This window comes from Paroedura picta, chromosome 6, assembly GCF_049243985.1.
Source record: "Paroedura picta isolate Pp20150507F chromosome 6, Ppicta_v3.0, whole genome shotgun sequence".
NCBI classification, from domain to species: Eukaryota; Metazoa; Chordata; class Lepidosauria; order Squamata; family Gekkonidae; genus Paroedura; species Paroedura picta.
In genome coordinates, this window is record NC_135374.1 from 78,240,420 (window position 1) to 78,259,478 (window position 19,059).

The following is a 19,059-nucleotide window of genomic DNA, read 5'->3' on the forward strand; positions in this document are numbered from 1 at the left end:
TTTAAATAATCCCGAAGCTGTTCTTTGTCTTTTGCCTTAGATTGTTTTTATTTGACACCCTACATTTGTTGAAGATTACTCTCCAGATCCCTACCTAGATGGAGGGGTGAATACCATTTTTTAAACACATAAGTAAGTAATCCATCTCATAAGTAACTCATCTCACGTGAGATAATTTACAAAAGTTGCTCCTATGTGTGTAACCTTAATATTTGGGTGAGAAAAATCCTTCCTGAAATATATTTCTTTGGGTACTTGTCTTGTTTGAGAAGCGGAGCCTGCATATCATGGTAATAATAACAGTAATGCATTCTTAACCATGTTCTAACCATATTTGACCAATCACAGTAGTGACTCCAGTAATCCACATACCGAAATAACTAGATCATTATTACGTTTCATTATGTCACAAACCTGAGTTAAAGTCTCTTGTTCATGAAGCAAGAGAAGTTTGGTTCCAGACCCTTCAGTCTTCTGCTCCAGCATCAGAGAAAAATGTTCAATACATTTAATGGAGAGCTTTTCTTGAAGTGTTAAGATGACATCCTTTAAAGCACAAAAGAAGATAAAAACACAGAGCTGGAAACTAGTTTTACTGCTTTACGAAAATAGAGCAAAATGAGCTGCATGTGAGCTGTCATCCCTCCACCAAGTATGTCTTAAGCTTTTTTCATTCATGGCAAAATAGTCTTTGGATTTTGTTTTTGGAACTGAAAGCATCGCCAACTCATTTGGCAATCAACTCTGTGAGTGGGTCCCAGTATGACTGGGTTGTTATTGAAATCATGATCCGAGAGATTTAAAAAAAACACGGATCACTATTTAACATGTTTGAAGAAATTAGAAAAGGGGAGGGAGCTTAAGCAACATATGTGTAGTAGGAGAGAAATAGTTTGTTACTAACAGGGCCATCTTAAGCAGCATTATGCCCCTCTAATGGTGACTGAAGTCAGTGGGTGTAACAAGGTGTAACTTATTTTTGTACTTTGTACTATATTTCTCATTTAGTCCTACCAATTGATAATCAATTAAGTTAACAGGATTTATGAGAGAGCAAATAAGTACTGGATTGCAGTCTAAATGAATATCAAACATAATTGGTATCAATTCTCTTGAGCCATCATTTTAAAGGTCTTCCTCCATTACAATCCTCTTGTAACTTTCAATTCATATCTTACATCATACCCAAAATCTCACAGACTTCTAATCCCACTTTGCCTCTCTGAGAGCCAGCTTGGTGTACTGGTTAGGAGCGCCGATTTCTAATCTTGTGAGCAGGGTTTGATTCCTCACTCCTTCACATGCAGCCAGCTGGGTGACCTTGGGCTCGTCACAGCACTGATAAAGCTGTTCTGACCAAGCAGTAATATTTGGGCTCTCTTAGCCTCACCTGCCTCACAGGGTGTCTGTTGTGGGGAGAGGAAAGGGAAGGCGAATGTAAGTCACCTTGAGACTCCTTCCTGGTTGAGGAAAGTGGCATATAAGAACCGACTCTTCTTTTCTAATTTGTCTTCCCTTGCTCTTAAAACTCTATTGTTCAAATACTGTTCTAGTTGGTATGTTATTGTTATATTGTTATATTGTTATATTGATTTTGAGAGTGTTCTATGTAAATGTTTCAAAATGTTTTATGTAAAATCGCCCAGAGCCATAGGGAAGGGCGGTATAAAAATATAAATAAACAAACAAACAAATAATGCCCCCTCCACCCAGTTAGCTGTCTCTCATTCTGTGCAATCCACCTTAAGTCCTACTTGGGTCTTAGTCCCCTAGACCTGACTCATTTTCCCCATAGTTATTTGGCTGAGGGGGGGATTTTAAGGGCTGCGTGGGCTTGATTTAGCTTGAAACTGCAGCATAGGGGAAGAGAGGCTCCTGTCACCAGTAGCATATTTTCCCAAGTTCAAAGCATCCTGGGGTGAGTTATTTGCCCCATGTAATTTGGCCTGTAGCCATAGTTCTAACTTTAACTAAGGAAGGTCCAATATCTGCAATTTCAAATTTCAGCATTAAGCCTTTGCATTTAGCTTTCCCCTTACGCCTTTGTCTTCAAATTGGGAATTAAATTTGCCCATTCATTAAGGTGGAAGTGGATGTTCTTCTAAGACATGGAGATATCTCTGCTCAGTGTCTCTTTGCTCTCTATCCCTTCTTAAACTCAAGTTCAAGGGTGGCTGAGCTGTGGCTCTCCAGATGACCATGATCTACAATTCCTATGAGCTGGCAGGTGACTGTAGACCATGAACATCTGGAGAGCCACAGCTTAGCTGCTCCTGGTCTAATTCAAAATAACTCACAATTGCTCTGTACGTTACCTACTGGGATTGCTAAGGCCTCTTTGGTCACCTGACAGGGATGGAGGGGCCTTAATAGCAGAAAGAAGAAGGCCTAGGCCATGTTGCCAATGTCAACTGAGACCATCACCGGAACTAGCACCATCACAACGAAACATGACTGTGACACTTTGGTATTTGGGCAACATCTCTATGGTAAAAACAGCTTTTACCATTCTATCTCTGCTATGTTCTTATACTATGTTTACACATGGATATAATGCTACTTTATTATTTGAACTGTGAAGTTAGAGAAGGAAGCAATACACAATTAATAGAGAAAAATCATTACACAAATACAAATCAATTTATCATTCATATTTCTGGACACATTGCAAAATTTTCAATTAGTAACCAATCACTTAATCTTAACTTTGCATTTTGCTGGCAAACCATGCTGACTTCTGGCAGCAAATCAGAACTTCTTTGTGAGGTCCATGTAGTTTTAATTAAGCTGCAGTCCTTAAAATCACCACCCCTATTTTTGTAACACTAACACCACATTATACTTTATGAGCATTAAAATAGGTTAAATCTAATTAGGTCTTCAACTTACTCTTTGGAAAACTGGCAAAAAGAGAAACTTACAGGACAGGTCTTTGGATCCTGCATATGAGATTTTTATTGTGGATTTTTAATAGCCTTGGTCATAAAGTAATATGGAAGCTTTGCATGGTCTTGATTTTTATTATGGCCTTAAGGAGAGACATATGTTAAAAGGTGCTGAAAAGTGAGCCTACCTTTATTGAAGTGCTGCAGTCAAAGCGAAAAGATTTGGTTTGCCCATTTTCAAGATATACTTTCAGAACATTTGGCATGAAAAGAAGTGAATTATCCTTAACTGTTTCCTGTTAAAGAGTAATAAATGTGATTATACTCCCTATAGTACAAGGCATAAAATAAGCCTAAATCTCTGAACTGAAGAAGAGTGGAGAACTATAGAACCGACTTACACTAGAAATCAAATATATCCTGTAAAGCAAAACAATTCTTATATTTTTCTCTTAGTAATGTACTGTATCTGTCACTGCCTATTATTTACACTACCAAAGTACAATGTTACAAATTGCTTTAGAATCTGCCTTCACAGCGATTCTGCGATGTAGGTCAATGTTTCATTATCACCCTGATACAAAATCTACCAGATCATGACAGGGATATCAATACTAGCTGCATTACAAAATTCAGCTCTGGTATTCAAAAACACTGCTAAAACTAGGCTGCTCACCAACAGTACAGTCCCACACCAAGCTATAATCTGGGTTTAGAAGGGTATAATTCTGCTTAAAATTGCACTGTAATTCTCTTTTGTGGTGGACTGTACATTTCCTATAACATAAAAATCCCAGAAAACAAAAGCTGTTATTTTGGCTATTCTAGTTTTAGGAGCAATTCAAACTTTTCAATAGGATGTTAGTCCTTCACAATCCAGACAACTGCTGATGGCATGGGAATAATGTGTTTACACACAAAAGTGATTAAAACCACCAGGGCAAATGTAAATATCGGAACATGAATAAAAGATGGAGCAGGATCATACCTATTTGAGCCACACAGCTCCACCCTATACACATTCAGCATAACCTTTGAAGGAGAGTTCACTTTTACAGATGGTACAGGTATAGTTTCTATCCATGGGATTAGGAAAACTGAAAAGGCAGGGTTCCTGATAACGTGTGCGGAAGCCATCTGCATTTAGGAAGCTTGCCCTTACAAGGCTGCTAATCACATCCCACAGATATAAGCATAAGAATATAAGCATTTGCAGTTTGCATGACTGTACTCCCTTTTAAACTTTAGATCAACTATGGGCAGAAGTGAAGAGCCTGTTGTTCTCCTCTTGTTCTCTGTGTGGGCATTTGCCATATATTTGTTAACATGTATTCAGTCCCACATCAAGTCCAGTGTTTTACATTGTGTTGTGCGGGCCAACAACATTCCCAAAGTGGTGTTTTGGAGCCATCCTAAGTAGAATAGACTCAATGGACTTAGAAGGATGTGATTCTTCTGAGCCTTCTAGAGGGAGGAATGGTGTTTGATCTGTCTGTGAGACTTTGCTATTAAAATCCTAAGAGAGACAGCTTGGTGTAGTGGTTAGGGGTGCGGACATCTAATCTGGCATACCGGGTTCGATTCTCCACTCCCCCACATGCAGCCAGCTGAGCAACCTTGGGCTCGCCACAGCACTGAGAAAACTGCTCTGACCGAGCAGGAATATCAGGGATGTCTCAGCCTCACCCACCTCACTGGGTGTCTGTTGTGGGGAGAGGAAAGGGAAGGCGACTGTAAGCCGTTTTGAGCCTCCTTCGGGTAGAGAAAAGTGGCATATAAGAACCAACTCTTCTTCTTCTAATTCTGGTTATTCAGGCAGCAACAAAGAGCCACCCAATTATGCAGTTTCACTCTTTGGGTTACATCCATCGCAGTTAGACTTTTCATATAACAGAAGTCACTCGATCCTATTCAAGACGCAGGGTTTCTTTCTCCAATAGTACTGTCTACATAACGTAACAATATATTTTTGCCTTACATTTCTTCATGTGTTTAGAAGGAACAAGAAAGCAGACATTTTGTTTTTTCTTAGCATGTTGTTCTTGGCTTTCTTCCCGTGCCTCCCTGATTTCCCCTGGCTTGCTGCAGCCCATAGCCAGTGCTGAACTGAAAGAACTGCTAGCATCGCCCAGCATGGCATTTCTTACATTACACTTCTATTAAAAAACTATAAATACAAATCAACATCTGAGAGCAAATGTTGCAGAGGTTATCTTACGGAAAGGGCAATAAAAAGGGGGGAGGGGGGAAGAATCATATGGAAATACCGGATTAGTGCTTGTCTGTTCTTCTTAAGAATGAGAAAATACAGAATTCAGAAGCTCAAACTCTAAGATGCAAGATTCAAAACTTACAGTAATGAGGAATCCTTTTAAAGGCTGGCTCTTGTATTAGGACATCATTCCTATGAAATATTTTCGCTGAGACACTGTTTATTTTACTTGGTTTTAATAAAGGATTTTTAAATTTAAAACATTTATTTTTAAATTTTAAAAATATTTCATGGACCACAATCTCATCAGCTTCTCTATGTTCTGGGTAGCATTTCCCCTCCCTTAAAGCTCTTTCCAACAGCCAACAGGTCTTTATGACAGATGATTCAACACTAAATAACGTTGTACAGCCCTCAACTGTAAAGATATTTAAATGTATCAATGTTGTTATATAGGTATTTCTGTACTTATTGTCTTAACGCTGATGTTACCTGTGAGATATAAAGATTAATTATTATCTCAGGTCTTGGTTCTGGGTGGCATGTTTTGTTCATTCCGTGATTAGAGTCAAGGTTCACGTGAAAAGCCTGAATATTACATTTTCAGAATCACACGTCTCATGATTAATTTATATATTAGAATGAAGGTTCTTTCTTTGGCACATAAGATCTCATGCTTTCAAGCAAAAAAAAATCTCCATATAATCTTATATAGTAAAAGGTAAAGGTTTCTCCTGTGCAAACACCGGGTCATGTCTGACCCTTGGGGTGACGCCCTCTACCGTTTTCATGGCAGACTCAATACGGGGTGGTTTGCCAGTGCCTTCCCCAGTCATTACCGTTTACCCCCCAGCAATCTGGGTACTCATTTTACTAGCCTCAGAAGGATGGAAGGCTGAGTCAACCTTGAGACGGCTGCTGGGATTGAACTCCCAGCCTCATGGGCAGAGCTTTCAGACTGCATGTCTGCCGCCTTACCACTCTGCGCCACAAGAGGCTCTTTCTTATATAGTACTGTTGAACAAAAGGATGACACGTTATTGCTATATGTTTTAAACAGTCCTTTGTATCCTGAAAGTCTCAATTCACTGAAATAATGAACAGCTTTTTATATATTCAGTAGTTGCACTGTTTGGCAAACATATTTCTAATGAATAAATTGCCCACACATATCAAAGTAACTGTACAGTGTTATTTCTGTGTTATTTACAGATCAACTTGGGATAAATTCCTTTTCTTATCTGGGGAGTAAGCAGAAAACAAAATCTTGGCACTCACTGAAACCTGGCCATTAATAATGACCTCTTCCGAGAATCGCACTTTGACGGGATTGGACTTCAATCTTGCCTTTTTTGCAGCACTGATAAATGCCGATTTAGGGGACTAGGAGTAAAAGGAGAAAAACAGGTTACGTGACTGATGCTTAACCCTCAACCTCTTCAATAGCTCTCCTGATTAATAATCATTTGTTCTCACCTTTCTGAAATCCTATTAGATAAACAATGGATATAAAAGCAAACCACAGATTTTCCTAGAGGTATTGAACATAAAAAAGCTGATTGAGTGTCATTCGTTTATTCAGCATTCAGACTGAAACGGCATCATCTGCTCTTGGTGTCACTGGTCATCCCTTGCAGCGCTTTCTAAAGTAATGTGGTCAAACGTGTGTTTGTGTGACTGTCTCTGGACTACTCAGCCAATAAATGCTCCATGAAATGCAATGGGAAAGTCATCTCCTATACAGTGATAGCCAGTGCATGTATTTATTTCCACAGCTTCCAAAATTCTTCACATCCAACACTTCTAGATAACTTGAACTATTAAAATGTGAGCTCTGACACTTGTGTTTTTTTTTTTATGTACACCCTCTCTGAAGTCACCCAGCTCCCAGGCTTTGGTTCCTATTTTTGGTAATGGGAACACTATTCTTGCAAATTTATTCCTAGCACCGGTGCAAGCCTTGCCTCTAACAAAATATACAGAAACCTAAATTTATGGGGCAAAGTAAAAACAAAAAGCCCTCTTAGTGGGATGTGTTATATTCCACATTAGTCCCTTATCCCTTCCCTGCTCTGAACAGCCCACACTATCCTGAACTCATCAGATCTCAGAAGCGAAGCAGGATCAGTCCTGGCTAGCATTTGGATGGGAGACCTCCAGAAAATACTAATAAGTAAGTGCTTTCTCCCAGGCATCCTGTGAGTAAAGGTGGGTAACTAAAGTAAAAATGATATGTACAGTTTAACAAAACAAACATTAAAATGACTCATCACAAACAAAAGCTAAAACAACTTATGGTCCAGTGAGCAGGGTATTTCCCCGCTGTCCAGTCTCAGGGTGTCCCAAAAGCTCTCTGGACCAGCTCTGTTTTGCAGCCTTGCTGGAAAGCCGTGAAGAAAGTAGCCCCCATGACTTCTTCCAGGAGGCTGGGCTCAGGATTTCTCATAGGCATGTACTAGCCACTGAAAACCTGAGCCCAGACTATGGCAGAAATGGCAGTGGATTGACAACAGACCCTGCAGGGAGGCCTGGAACTGCCACACAGGATAACATAGAGAGAGGCAGTCCTTCCAGTATCTGGGGCCCAAGGTATGAAGGACCGTCAAGGCGAACTTCAAAATCTTGAAGTGGATCCAGAAATTAAACAGCAGCTGATAAAGGAACCTCAGAATAGGAGACCCTTTTCAGACAGCCTTTGTAATGTTTTGGTAGCCAGTTGCTAACAGTATGTTTGTGTCATTTCAGATACAATCGTTCTGGCACCTTGGCTGCTCTTTCTTTACCTTTCATACCAAGCTGCTTGCATCAGGCTGGCAATGGTCAACATCTGGTTTAGAACAGTAATATGAAGGGGCCAGCATGATACACTCTCATTGGCCACAAACAGCAGATTAGCAGCAGCATTTTACACCAGCTGCACTTTATGGAGTTTCTAGGGGCAGTCCCATGTAGAATGGTTTACAGTAATCTAACAGGTTACTGAAGCATGGATCAGCATGGCCAGGTCAGATGTCTGCAAAAAACTAGAAAAAAACGTTGTTTTTTTGCAGTTGTGTCCAACAGAAGACCAGGATCCGGCAAAACCCTGAATCTTTCAACAGAATCTTTCAGCAAATGCTACGTACCACCCATGGTAGGAAGCTGCAAACTGCCAATGTTCCCCCTCAGCTACATGACTACCTCATTCACATACTGGACCATGACATGGGTCCTTTATGCAACAAGGATGCTTCTAAAATCCCATATGGACTACTGAGCACAATATTCCCAGTCCACAACCTGGTTGTCCACCACCCAATAGACTGTATTCTTGGTTCTCAGTCAGGATATGGATGTCTGAAATAAACAGCCAATATTATATATTTGTTTACAAATACAATTAGTGCTTCATTTCATAATCAAGCAAAGTATATTTCATGCCTTACTGAGAAATATTTTTCATGAAAATATTTCAGAATTTTACACTGTTCAAAATGACCAAGAATGAGCTAGTGAAATCAAGGAAAAGATTAGCGTAAACTGCCGGCTTAGATGTGCACATTTAATGTGTTATTGAATGAACTTCATCATTACATAACAGTAAGCACATTCACTATGGTAATTAATAGCCATCAGCTATAGTTCATCTAGTCTGCAAGAACAAGACTCAGCACTCTGGAAAATAACAAAATTGAAACAACATCTGAAAAGACATATGTTTGTAACCTCTAGTGTGATCCATGTTATGATTTAAAGCAAATTTAGACTTCCAGTTCAGCCCTGTTCTTTATTTTTACATCTTCTGCCCCTTGTTCTCTTCATAGTACAGCATATCAGAGCCAGCTTCTTCTAGACTGACCATTACATTATGTTTCAATTGCTGATCAAATTAATCACAATTGCCAATGTTCATTTGGAGGAAATAATCTTAGAAAGGCAATTAACCACTAATACATGGCCAGTAGGCAATTCTGTATTGACATCTGTGCATCCAAACAAGGGGTGCTATAATATTAAATTTTCCAAACACTGACAGTATAATGTGCACTGTTTTATAGGGAAAGAGAGCTTCTCCTGAATTTTCAAAGCACTTCACTTATATTAGCATATGATGATATCAGTATCCTTATAATAACAAACCAGTAATGCAGACAAATATCCTAATGTCCAAAACATTAATGATGGATGAAATGGGGAAAATATAATGACATCCAATGAAACCTTGGCTCATATGAGATTTTAACTGACTTCCGAGCATTCAGCTGAGTAGGACTCCCAACAGGATGCTGCACTTCAACATCTGACTAAGAAGGCCATTGCATTCTAAAAACCTCTCACTAACATGTTGGTATCTAGGTTCTAAAACTGCAAAGAACTCTCTGTCTTTTGTGCCACTGTCACTAGAGAAGGATTTCACTGGTATACTCAATATATGAAACAGAGTCAAGGTGGAGCGAATAAGGGAGCAGTGCAAGCTACAGATCAGCTCAACAGATATTCTGAATCCTTGATCTGTTACCCAGCTCTAGTACACTATGTATTTAGATATTTATATCCCCCTTTTCTCTCCAATGAGGACATAAAGCAGTTTACAACATTGTGCTCTTCTATTCTATCCTTTCAACCTTGGGAGGCAGAATAGGCTAAGAGAGAGGGCCTTTTCGCACGGGGATCTTTGTTGCAAATTGTTTGCGGAATGAAAAATCGCCATTTAAAATAGTGGAATTCGTCGTTATGCATACCTGCCTTTGTAGTGGAATCAGTTGCGTTTTTTAGCGTTTCCCACAGGCTTCCGGTCTCGGCAGAAATCGCTAGAAAGGAAGCGCTATTGCCAAGCTCGTCCCGCCCCTGGCCGTCAAGCAGCCAATGGGCAGCCGTTAGCATGCTCCCAAACAGCCCCTTTCCCTTTAAGAATGGTTTAAAAAAAAAAAAAAACAGACCCATAGCAACGAATCTAGGTAGATTCGTTGCAACGGAGAGACCCATCCAGCTGCCTAATGTGAGCTGTCGTTTGATTGTATGATCGTTGGCACGCTGCCTCGAGTGATAAAAAAAAAATCCCCCCCCCTCTCACGGGCCCGATTATCGGCTGAATTAATGTGTAAAAAATAAAGGGACTTTATTTCAGCAAACGGGCTTTTATGTGGTTTGTGCTTAGTGACTAAAGGTGAAGGACTGAAGCCAGGGAAGCCTCTAAACAGAAAGAGGCTCGCTGGTGCGTTTATCCCCGCTCGCTCGGAGAAAAAAAAATGGCGATCGCTTCGCTGGAAGTTTGGAGGACAGGCTCAGGAGGAGGGACTTTGAAGAACCCGCAACAATGGTAACGCACAGGTCTTTAGCGCTATTGTTGCAGATTGGTTGCAGGAGTGTATCGCTATCCGGAGGGTGAATCCACTTTTCTGGATTCCCCTGAAAGCACTACAACGAAGCGCTTTTTGCGGGTCGGTTTCAGGATTGTTGCAGATTGTCTACGACGTCGTGGGTTATGGCAAATTAGTAGCGTTTCCAATTAGCAACCATTGTGCTATTTTGAAGCCGTGCGAAATGGCCCAGAGTGACTCATGACAGGCACCATGATGAATATTCATGGCAGACTGGATCTCCTAGATCCTGACTACCACATTGGTACAAGAATCTCCCTTCTCTTTTCTTATTGAAACATTTAGTGGTTGATCTTCGACTTCATTCTTCAGTGCTGGCAAGTTAGAGAACTTGGGTACTGCAGTGGTCACTTTTGTTTTAAGTTTTAACTGGAAAGGTTTAAAATTATTATTGTTAGCCACCTTGAACCCTGTGGAAAGGTGAGATATAAATGCTTATTTTGTTATTATGAAATAAAAATAAATCAGTGCTTGCTTTCGGCACAAGTGTCTTGAGAATTTGAGGACTTTTCAACTTAGGCCAGGGCTGTCTTTCCTAAGACAAAATTTCAAAATTTCCAGCATTAATAGGAAAATACCAAAATTATTATAAAATAACAAAACAAGTCATACGTTAATTCCAGTTTATATACTCTTGTATAACTTATTGCATGTAGTTTACTTGAATGAATGTGGATTTTTACAATTTCTATACAAGACTTTTGCATTATGTTCCATCATGCCTTAGACCAACATTTTTTATTGTTTTGTATTTTTCTCTATTGCGTAAATCTACTGTATTGTCTATTAGATGTCTTATGCTGGCTGACAGAATTTTATTATCTGCCTTGAGTCTCAACAAGAAAAGTGGGCTATCAATGAGGCAAATAAAACAAAGTGTAAAGGAATCCTCTGCAAGCTATTTAAAAGAAAGCAAATATTTGTTTGTGCCACTCAGTCACAGTGAGAATTTGATTGTTCTCCAGAATGCCACCTTATCAGGTCAGCTATCGAAAGTCATTCCCAAAGCCTGAATGTATACCACAGTGGATGAATTGTCTCATTGGAAATATACTTAAACCTAATAAAATACGCATTGCAATGGTAACCCATTTCAAAACAAAATGCTTTCAAAAGATAATCAAACACACTTCCAGAAGAGCAAAACTTCAAACCCCTCCAAGTGATTAAGCTGTTAAATCTTTTCTTTATCAGTACATATGACATGCAAATTCACCTGCCAAAGATTATTAAATTGTCAAGAAGTATAACAGAGGAGTGTTTGATTTTGGTTGTAATTAAACTGAAAGTGAACGAGTTTAAGCAAAACTAAACTGGAAGACCCTGAGTGTCCAGAGTGCCCCCAGTTAAGCCATTCAAGATTCATGTTAGTTTCACCAGATGTTTGGCTGATGAGTTCATATTACATACATATTTACTGAACACAAAAGTATACATTTTGTTCTGTTAAGGACTCCTTGTGACAGTCAAGGTGTCAATGCAATGCGGCAAGGTCTTCTGTCCCTGGCTAACCTGAACTAGATTTCTTTTCTTACCTCGCTAACTTTGGACAGCACACTGAAAGAACAAGTGCTTGCATATTTGTGATTGTACCAAATGTCTCTTTGTTTTAGCCAGTGTAAAGCTTAAATATAAATAAGAGGCTTCCTATTACAGGGGAGAAAAACAGTGATAATGAAGTACAGAGATGTGACATTTATCAGTTTTCCAATGCAGTTAAAGGATGTAGGCACAGGAAATGCCAGGGGGCTGTATCTGGGGCACCAAGTAGCTAGTTTTGTGTGATTATGCTTCCAATTGACTGGACATACTTCTGCTTTCAAAACTTCTTAATTATGAAGCCACTTTTCCATCATTTCACATCACAGGAGCATAACTGCGTATGCAACAGGATGGTTGCCCAATAAGAGTTAGTCTGGCCTCAGGTATGATACAACATTCACATCTCTGATTGTGTTTGACATTCTAGCAGATCTATATGCATAAAGCTTCACTGCAGATGATCTGCTTATCACTCTAGAATTATTAAGAACAAAATTCTAATAATGGAATAAGCCGTTGCATTTCTTACTAAAACAGGGAATGAATTTACCGCAGTCATGCTCATGGGCAGCTGCTGGCCACCAGCATACAACCATTTTGACTTTTGAGTACCATAATAAAGGTGTTAACAGCTACTACACAAGATATCACTATGGAGAAACCATACTAAGGCTGCTGTGACTTTGTGAAACATCTTGAAACAGAACTCAGTATTCCATCCCACAGAAATATTTCTCTGGCAGTTGGTAAATGTCTATATTTTATTACACTTAATGCTGTTACATTTCTGTTGGTATTAGTTTATAATCCTCTCATTTATTCTCAAAGTCACAGTTTGTACTGCATGTGTGCTTTTGGTTATGCAGACCAGAAACACAGGAAGACAAAAGCCATAAATGTTGCTAGGAAACTAATTCAAAAAATTGTGTTAACTACTCACAGGGTAAGGCTGAACAACAGTGAGGAGGATAGATTCTTTGCAGCTCCTGTAAAGAAAAAATGAGAGTGATGACTCGCATTTTCATTGCTTCCAACAATAACAACCATTTGTTCTTATACCAGCAAGTTCGTTTCAATAGCCCACCAGCATTGAGTGGAGGGGCTGAGGTGAAAGGTATGGATACTACATGTGAACATTTTTTGGTCATGTCAAACACACCCTGATTGGGCCTAGGGACCACTCTGAAACTGTGACAATTCAGAGTGCTGGCAAATTATTGCCCTCAGCTACCTGGTGGAAGGAGCTCCTGGAGGAGTTGCGGACCCTTGGGGAACTTTCTGCTTTCTGGAGGGCCTGCAAAATGGAGCTCTTCCACCAAGTTTATGGTCAGGGCCAGTGCTAGAGCAAATGCCTCCCCCATGCCGCCTCTGAAAGTATTGTGTTAGGAAATAATGGTTTTTGCCATCTTTGGAAGTATTGTAATTGATATTGGGTTTTAGTGGGATTTTATAGGCTTTTATTGTATTGTTGGATTTTTTCTGTGTGTGTAATCCACCGTAAGCCAGTCTCCATGATTGGCGGACTAGAAATCTAAATACTACTACTACAACTACTACTAAAACTACTACTACTACTACTACTAAAGAATGGAGATTTGAATGCTTCTCCCCCGGATCCTAGTCTGATATTCTTCTTACCACTACACCTTGCTAGAAGTCTGGAACACACACACACTAATGTATCAGAATCTATTCATAAATAAACATGTAACCAAATAAAAAACCAATTAATTGAGGGAAACAGGAAAGAAAGCATAAGCGGCATTGTTTTGATATTTGATGTCAATTGATGCCTTGTGCCAATGAGTGTACTGATAAAAAAGAGAAGTCTGATGATAAAGAATGTTGTTTGTATTCCTTCTTCAAATCATTTAGCGGTAAGTAACGGGAATATATATTTTTAGAAAAGCACAATAATTATAGAGAGTTGATAATGAATTGAAAACTATTAAACTGGTGGGCTTCTTACATTTTGAATCAGCAAACTGATTAATATATAACTGGCCCACTGGGATCCATAGTTTATAAGCTCCATTGCTGAAGCAACCAAAGCTGGTTCAGAAGGACTTTTTAGAACTGTTTTATATTAATAAAGTGCCTCAGAAGTACAAGGATAAATGCACATTTATTTGCCATGCTGAGCCTCTCAACATCAATATTTGTTTTATTAAATCGATGGTCTGTTTTTCTTTCTATCAGCTGGGGAAAGGTTAGTTGCCACTTGATTGTGATGAACTTGATTTTCTGTTGGCTCCCCTAATTTTAAATGCAATTAACTGTCTGCTTTTGAGATTCATTGCCAGGCTGAGTGAAGTGCAACATTTGTATGCCAGTGCTGATCAGCACGAAAAACAAAATAAATCACCACCACAGCATTAGCCTGTATGGATGCAAAGCTGTTATTCACGAACAGTTCTAACTAGAACAACTAGGGACTCCATATAAGTGGCTTCACGTTTGCCACTCATGTCCTGGCCTCAAAATGCTATTGCTCTCTGCAGCCTGTTCTGTCCATGGCAATCAATATTACACCAGGAAATCATTTCAATGGCAGCCTTCTCCATTGCCTTATCGCTGGGTAAGGACAGAACTCTACACACATCTCTGTATTTCCTACTCCACTGGTGATAGGGGGAATAAACATTTGCTCTCCAATCCCTACATAACTGGAGACAGAGACTGACAGTGGGATGAATGGGAACTGTTGACGCAGATGAAAGAAAATAATCAGTATTAAGGTCAACAGATATCGCACAATTGTAACAGGTTATCATGGGTTGCTCAACTACAATGGCTACACAACGATTTTCTCAAGTAGATCCTACTGCAGGATTGAGTGATATAAACTCTAGTATCTGCTAATAGATCATATAGGGTAGATTCAAGTGCGTAGACATCTTGATCTGAAGCAACAGAAGAAGCTGTAGTTCAGTGACACCTTTAAGACCAACAAAGTTTAATTAAGCTTTTTTGTGCATGCACACTTCTTCAGATACATTGAAACAAACTTTGCCAATCATTGCATATAGGTAGAGAGAGGCTGGGGTGGGGGTAAGTTGCCAGAAAGGGTTAGTTGGAGTCAAGATGCATAAGTAACTGAGCAATAAGTATAGCTTATTAAGCCAGCTGGTAAAACCTGCGAACAGAAGCAAATTAGAACAGGTATTAAAAGCATTGACAAGCAGATGCAAGAAGTGAATGACTTGGCATACATAGTCAGATAAGAACCTGATATCTATGTTAAGAGAGCACATCAAGCTGCCGACAGCTTACTTGTGGAGTCCCATGGGGAGCGGTACTCTCTCCTATCCTATTCAACATCTTCTTGCCCAACTGGTATGGAGGTTTGGGCCGGGTTGTCATCAATATGCAGATGACACCCAGCTCTTCCTCCTGATGGATGGCCACTCTGACTCTCCCCCAGAAATATTAGCCAGCTGCCTGGAAGTAGTGACGAGATGGCTCAAGCAGTCGTCTGAAGCTCAATCCTTCAAAGATGGAGGTCCTGTGGCTGGGTAGGAAGGGTCCATGTGAGGAAGTGCCCTCCCTGGATGGTGTGCAGCTCTTAACAGCTCACTCTGCCAGGAACCTGGGCGTGATCCTGGATGCTTCCCTCACAATGGAAGCCCAGGTCACAAAAGTAGCACAGCAGGCGTTTTACCACCTCCACCAAGCCAAGCTACTAGCTCCCAACCTGGCCCTGGAACACCTAGCCAGTGATCTATGTGATGGTCATCTCTAGACTGGACTTCTGTAAATTGCTCTACACAGGCCTGCCCTTGATCTGGAAACTACAGCCGGTCCAAAACGTAGCAACCAGGGTCCTCACAACAACACCATGGAGGACCCACATTCAGCCCAATCTCCAGTTTCGCAGGGCTTGCAAAAGGGAGCTTTTCCACCAGGCATTTGATTGAGACCAGGTGACCAGCAACATCTAAAGGGCTCTTGCTCCCTCCCTCCCAGAGATCCACCCATGTGTTCTGCTCTGGACCTGTTTGCAGCATTACATTCTGTTACCTCTGTTATAGTTTAATGTTAATGTTATTAATATGTTATTAATGTTATTAATATGTACTGTTTTCTGTGTTTTTAAGTAAACTGCCCTGAATAAACCCCTGGAGGTACTAAATCCAGGACCACCAGCATGCGCTAGTCTAGAAAGAGCCCACCACTGCTGCAGAATCATGAAGTATCAGTGTAGCTCAAGAAATATAATTTCCCCCTGCTGACGCTTTCATGGCCTTTCTAATTATATAGACTGTATGTAGCTAGTTCTGTACATTGCAGCCTACATATTTTGTATATCACAAATTTGAAGGTCAACAAAACAAATACATATCTAGCAGAGAGAAGAGCTTTTCTTCTCTGCCTAACAAATGTGTTTATAGTGATTTTTAGTTTCTAAGAATTACTACAAGGTTATTATAGTGCAGCAGTTTGTGTGGATGATGGGAATTCTGCTGTCATCTACTTGACCTTTGCAATGGATCCCACTGTATATTAGGCTTTCTTGCCTCTGAAACACCGAATTAACATGCAAAGAAAGGGGAATATAAAAGCTATAAGACAAGGATCAAATTGCAGAACATTAAAAAGGTCAAAGCAGTATTACTATGAATTATGAGAAATATCTGTCTCAAACTACATTAAGCATGAACCTTTTAATATAGAATTTTCCATTGACTTTGCTTATGAACTTGCAGATGGAGAACTCCCAACTTTCTGTTCGTGTAGAGGAAAGGAAGGAAGATCTGAAGATCATGTCCCTACAGATAGTCAAGCCAGAAACAGCTGGTCCTGAATTATATTCTGATTCTGATGATAGTTGATGAACCATGAGGAGAGTTGGCTGCTGAGGAGCAAATATTTGATATTTAAAAGGCAAAAAAGAAGGTTAGGAGGGAAACTGCAGGACAAGAATGAGACACGTAAGTTATTCCTCCCCCCAATGCACACACAAAGACTCATCAATGCAGAATTTGAAGATAAACATTTATCTTCATGAATCCTTACAAAGGCAACTTTGATACTTGGGTGAAACACTCCAAACTTTACAACCCCAACCCAATCAATAGCACAAAGTAAAACAATCAACTGCTTTCAGTCATCATACGAAAAGGTGAGTCCAAAACAAATTGAATTATGTATTTAGAGATTACAGAAAACAAATGAACTTCAGTCTCTTATTCATATTCTGACCTATTTATCTTGAACATATAAGCAATCTCTGTGGAATAAGAAAATTGGCTAAAAGAAGCAAAATCTCAGGATTAGTAGGTAGGGATGCCATTTTGAAATTTTTGAAATTTTATCCCCTGCTATTTCAGCTAATCCATTTTCAGTGATTCAAACATAGTAAAATCTATAGCTTCCAACATTTATCCCTCAGACTATAAAATTGCTTTAAAAATAGCAACTTACAGATGACAAAGAACTTGCGGAATTTAAGAAAATAATAGATTCAAGTGGGCTGATCTGAATAAGCACAACAAAAATTGAGTCCAATAGCATTAAGACCAACAAAGATTTCTAGGCTCATACTGGGAAGAAACCCCACTCCAAAGTTTTCTCATCCTCCTTCAACCTGGGTGTAGTCTGCACGGAGCTTTTATTCCAATCCCAGGTCGATTCAGTCCCTGCCATCTCCACTCAGTGCGATTTCCATTTTGATTTTGTCTGATTTAAATTTTCCCTCTGCAATCAGCATGTCTGATCCGGAGTGACCCTACCTTTATCTTGCAATATTTAGGAATGGAAATAATATTAATAATAATATTTTCAGAATCAGATTGAGAAAGCATGAGAAACCATGTGGATCTCCAGCTGGTTCACTTTTGTAGTCGAAGCTCCGTGGTAGAGAAGCCCTGATTGGCCAAGGCTGTAAGCTTCTTTTTAAAGGGGAAGCCCTAATTTTCTCTCAACAAGCTCTAGAAGCCCTAATTTCTGTGAGTAGAGATTTGCCTCATGTTTTCTTTCCTCCCTCCTCTGCTCCCTCCCCCTCCACTTCAAGAAAAAAAAGAAGAGGTCCCGGTGGCATTTGGCTCCCCCCTCCCCTTCTGAGCCTCCCTAACCACGTGCAGAACACTTTTCTGTTTCAATGGGGGGGGGGGAGGAAGACCGAGTTCAAATTGATCTGAATTCAGCAGGATCCACAACGGAATAAACAAAATAAGTGCAGAATCAGCCCTGGTATGGTTTCCAAAAATATGTTGTCAGGAGGGAGGATATGCATGCATGATGGGCTGGGCCCATGGAAGATCAGTTTTCTAACCCTCCCAAGCCCGGATGTGGTCACAAGGTGATACCTATTGCCTAGGCCTTCTATTAAGACCCTTTACAGGTGGTTCTGTCAAGCAGAGCAGTTCAAACGGGTTCTCAGTCTCAGGAACAGGAACTGTACATAAGGATTAGTTTCAAATAGCAAGGTGTTGCTATCATAAATTCAGAAACAGAACTGATTTTCACATCTGTCATACCTGATAGTATGTTTTGTGTCAGCTCAGCAAGCTGATCACAACTTATGCACAAGGCATATAATAGAAGCATACATAACGGAGGGAAGATATATATTTCCAGCCAGGGAGCAACTTTTGCTTTCGTATCATGCTTTCAGAAACTATGTTGCATCGTGTGTTGTGGGTTCCATCAATACTATTGATCACTCTTTTCAAAAACAATCAGCAATCCACCTTCAACTAGAAAAAAAATCTTTCTAACCATTCTTTAGCTTTTTCCATATGTGGTTGGCATGGAGACATTGCTGGTAGGTTGCTCTGTAACTGGCTGATATGAACTATGTCATTGTGGACGCGAGTGCTAGAATTATACGTATGGCTCCTTCAGGTCAGTCTTTCTTTCCTTTGCTGAGAGTTGAGTCAGCTCTGTACTCGTGACAGTGATGTTGCACCTTGATAACAGGACTGAACTGGCCAACATATTCAGGAACTCGAAAATATGGCATACATTCTTCTGGCTACTTGTTTTTAATTAATTGAATTGAATTTATCATACATTTCTCCCCAGTAGAAACCAAGAGTATTAAAAACAGTTTAAGTAA

At 39.9% G+C, this 19,059-nt stretch overlaps 1 protein-coding gene across 5 annotated transcripts in view; it reads right to left on the reverse strand.

The window, feature by feature from the left end:
• FRMPD4 (FERM and PDZ domain containing 4) overlaps positions 1 to 19,059 on the reverse strand; it is a 373,615-nt gene that overhangs the window by 27,369 nt on the left and 327,187 nt on the right. For all 5 annotated transcript variants that reach the window (XM_077343239.1, XM_077343240.1, XM_077343242.1 and 2 more), the window contains exons 5-8: positions 12,940 to 12,985; positions 6,376 to 6,480; positions 3,074 to 3,181; positions 415 to 546 (exon numbers count right to left, since the gene is read on the reverse strand). In XM_077343239.1, coding sequence (XP_077199354.1) covers positions 415 to 546; positions 3,074 to 3,181; positions 6,376 to 6,480; positions 12,940 to 12,985 — 391 coding nt within the window. The remainder of the gene's footprint in view (positions 1 to 414; positions 547 to 3,073; positions 3,182 to 6,375; positions 6,481 to 12,939; positions 12,986 to 19,059) is intronic.